General features: G+C 51.0%; 1 protein-coding gene across 1 annotated transcript; it reads right to left on the bottom strand.

Moving 5' to 3' along the window:
* Positions 1-238: 238 nt before the first annotated feature.
* On the bottom strand, positions 239-2,797 carry LOC130600450 (protein arginine N-methyltransferase 1-like; the record flags this gene model as incomplete). Its single annotated transcript, XM_057411803.1, has 4 exons — positions 239-295; positions 1,926-2,041; positions 2,230-2,317; positions 2,655-2,797. Coding segments are annotated over 4 exons (404 nt in total), but the record flags the coding sequence as incomplete, so codon positions are not given.
* Between the last annotated feature and the right edge of the window lie 1,272 nt (positions 2,798-4,069).

The following is a 4,069-nucleotide window of genomic DNA, read 5'->3' as shown; positions in this document are numbered from 1 at the left end:
ATAGAGACATCATAGAGACATCATAGAGACATCATAGAGACATCATAGAGACATCATAGAGATCATAGAGACATCATAGAGACATCATAGAGATCATAGAGACATCATAGAGACATCATAGAGATCATAGAGACATCATAGAGACATCATAGAGACATCATAGAGATCATAGAGATCATAGAGACATCATAGAGACATCATAGAGACATCATAGAGATCATAGAGACATCATAGAGACATCATAGAGAGAGCAGAAGCTCAGGTCCTCCGCCTTCACCACCGAGATGTCCACCTCCTGTGGACAGAGAGACCACAGAGACCATAGAGATCATAGAGAGATCATAGAGAGACCATAGAGAGACCATAGAGAGACCATAGAGAGATCATAGAGAGATCATAGAGAGACCATAGAGAGACCATAGAGAGACCATAGAGAGATCATAGAGAGATCATAGAGTGACCACAGAGTGACCACAGAGTGACCATAGAGAGACCATAGAGTGACCATAGAGAGGTCATAGAGTGACCATAGAGAGACCATAGAGAGACCACAGAGTGACCATAGGGAGATCATAGAGAGACCATAGAGTGACCATAGAGTGACCATAGAGTGACCATAGAGAGACCATAGAGAGACCATAGAGAGACCATAGAGAGATCATAGAGAGATCATAGAGTGACCATAGAGAGACCATAGAGTGACCATAGAGAGGTCATAGAGTGACCATAGAGAGACCATAGAGAGACCATAGAGAGACCACAGAGTGACCAGAGACCATAGAGAGATCATAGAGAGACCATAGAGTGACCATAGAGTGACCATAGAGTGACCATAGAGAGCATAGAGAGACTATAGAGACATAGAGAGACCATAGAGATACCATAGAGAGAACATAGAGACCATAGAGAGACCATAGAGATACCATAGAGAGACCATAGAGAGACCATAGAGTGACCATAGAGAGACCACAGAGTGACCACAGAGTGACCATAGGGAGATCATAGAGAGACCATAGAGTGACCATAGAGTGACCATAGAGTGACCATAGAGAGACCATAGAGAGACCATAGAGTGACCATAGAGAGACCATAGAGTGACCATAGAGTGACCATAGAGAGACCATAGAGAGACCACAGAGTGACCATAGAGTGACCATAGAGAGACCATAGAGAGACCATAGAGTGACCATAGAGTGACCATAGAGAGACCACAGAGTGACCACAGAGTGACCACAGGGAGATCATAGAGAGACCATAGAGAGATCATAGAGTGACCATAGAGAGACCACAGAGTGACCACAGAGTGACCATAGGGAGATCATAGAGAGACCATAGAGAGACCATAGAGAGACCATAGAGTGACCATAGAGAGACCACAGAGTGACCATAGAGAGACCATAGAGAGACCATAGAGAGACCATAGAGTGACCATAGAGAGATCATAGAGTGACCATAGAGAGACCATAGAGAGACCATAGAGAGATCATAGAGTGACCATAGAGAGACCATGGAGAGACCATAGAGAGACCATAGAGAGACCATAGAGTGACCATAGAGAGGCCATAGAGTGACCATAGAGAGACCACAGAGTGACCACAGAGTGACCATAGGGAGATCATAGAGAGACCATAGAGAGATCATAGAGTGACCATAGAGAGACCATAGAGAGACCATAGAGAGACCATAGAGAGACCATAGAGAGACCATAGAGAGGCCATAGAGTGACCATAGAGAGACTATAGAGTGACCACAGAGATACCATAGAGAGGCCATTAGAGAGGCCATAGAGACCATAGAGAGACCATAGAGAGGCCATAGAGATCATGGAGAGACCATAGAGAGACCCCATAGAGCGCCCCATAGATCCCCCATAGAGCGCCCCATAGATCCCCCCCAGAGCCCCTAGAGCGCCCCACAGCGCCCACCTTGATGAGGCAGGCGTTGGTCACGAGCTGCTTGGGGTCCACGACGTCCACCAAGGGCTCCCTGATGGCCACGTCCTTGATGCACGACATGTCGAAGCCATAGACGTTCTCCCACCCTAGAGATGTGTGGGGCAGGAGCCGTCAATGGGGCGCCCCCTCGTGGTCGGGAGGGATGAACCCCCACCCCCATTGACGTTCTCCCACCCTAGAGATGTGTGGGGCAGGAGCCGTCAATGGGGCGAGCCCCACATGGTTTGGGGGCGCCCCTAGTGGCTGGGAGGACTCAACCCCCCCCATTGCTTACAATGGATCTTGTAGTCCTTGTACTGCCGGTCCTCGATGGCCGTCACGTAGAGGGTGGCGCGGTCGGGGAAGATGAGGCCATCAGGGATCTATGGGGCACAATGGGGCACAATGGGGGCCTATGGGGCACAATGGGGGCCTATGGGGCACAATGGGGGCCTATGGGGCATAATGGGGGTCTATGGGGCACAACTGCGGCTATGGGGCACAATGGGGTCTATCGGCACAACTGCGGCTATGGGGCACAAATCAGTCTATGGGGCAGCCCCACTGACCAGCCACTTGTCCCGCACATAGATGACCATGTTCAGCATGGACTCGTAGAACAGGCAGTGCCATAGGGCTCTATGGGGCAGGCTATGGGGCAGGCTATGGGGCAGGCTGTGGGGCAGGCTGTGGGGCAGGCTATGGGGCAGCCCCACTGACCAGCCACTTGTCCCGCGCGTAGATGACCGTGTTCAGCATGGACTCGTAGAACAGGCAGTAGCCCATCCACTCGCTGATGATCACGTCCACCTTGGCCACCGGCAGCTCCACCTCCTCCACCTTGCCCTTGATGATGGAGATCACTGCAACGGGGGCAGAGAGGGGGTTATGGGGCGCTATGGGTCAGTTATGGGTCACTATGGGGCGCTATGGGTCAGTTATGGGTCACTATGGGGCGCTATGGGTCAGTTATGGGTCACTATGAGGTGCTATGGGTCAGTTATGGGTCACTATGAGGTGTTATGGGTCACTATGAGGTGCTATGGGTCAGTTATGGGTCACTATGAGGTGCTATGGGTCAGTTATAGGTCACTATGGGGCGCTATGGGTCAGTTATGGGTCACTATGAGGTGCTATGGGTCAGTTATGGGTCACTATGAGGTGCTATGGGTCAGTTATGGGTCACTATGAGGTGCTATGGGTCACTATGGGGCGCTATGGGTCAGTTATGGGTCACTATGGGTCAGTTATGGGTCACTATGGGGCGCTATGGGTCAGTTATGGGTCACTATGAGGTGTTATGGGTCACTATGAGGTGCTATGAGTCAGTTATGGGTCACTATGAGGTGCTATGGGTCAGTTATGGGGCGCTATGGGTCACTATGGGGTGCTACGGGTCAGTTATGGGCCACTATGGGTCAGTTCTGGGTCATTATGGGGCGCTATGGGTCAGTTATGGGTCACTATGGGGCGCTATGGGTCAGTTATGGGTCACTATGAGGTGCTATGGGTCAGTTATGGGTCACTATGGGGCGCTATGGGTCAGTTATGGGTCACTATGAGGCGCTATGGGTCAGTTATGGGTCACTATGGGGCGCTATGGGTCAGTTATGGGTCACTATGAGGTGCTATGGGTCACTATGGGGCGCTATGGGTCAGTTATGGGTCACTATGGGTCGCTATGGGTCAGTTATGGGTCACTATGGGGCGCTATGGGTCAGTTATGGGTCACTATGAGGTGCTATGGGTCAGTTATGGGTCACTATGAGGTGCTATGGGTCAGTTATGGGTCACTATGAGGCGCTATGGGTCAGTTATGGGTCACTATGGGGCGCTATGGGTCAGTTATGGGTCACTATTGGTCACTATGGGTCAGTTATGGGTCACTATGGGTCACTATGGGTCAGTTATGGGTCACTATGAGGTGCTATGGGTCAGTTATGGGGCGCTATGGGTCACTATGGGGCGCTATGGGTCAGTTATGGGTCACTATGGGTCAGTTCTGGGTCATTATGGGGCGCTATGGGTCAGTTATGGGTCACTATGGGGCGCTATGGGTCAGTTATGGGTCACTATGAGGTGCTATGGGTCAGTTATGGGTCACTATGAGGTGCTATGGGTCAGTTATGGGTCAC

Source organism: Pezoporus wallicus, unplaced genomic scaffold (genome assembly GCF_028554395.1).
Source record: "Pezoporus wallicus isolate ANWC-B61680 ecotype Strahan unplaced genomic scaffold, APGP_CSIRO_Pwel_v1 contig_11253, whole genome shotgun sequence".
NCBI classification, from domain to species: domain Eukaryota; kingdom Metazoa; phylum Chordata; class Aves; order Psittaciformes; family Psittacidae; genus Pezoporus; species Pezoporus wallicus.
This window is presented reverse-complemented; position numbering and strand designations above follow the sequence as displayed.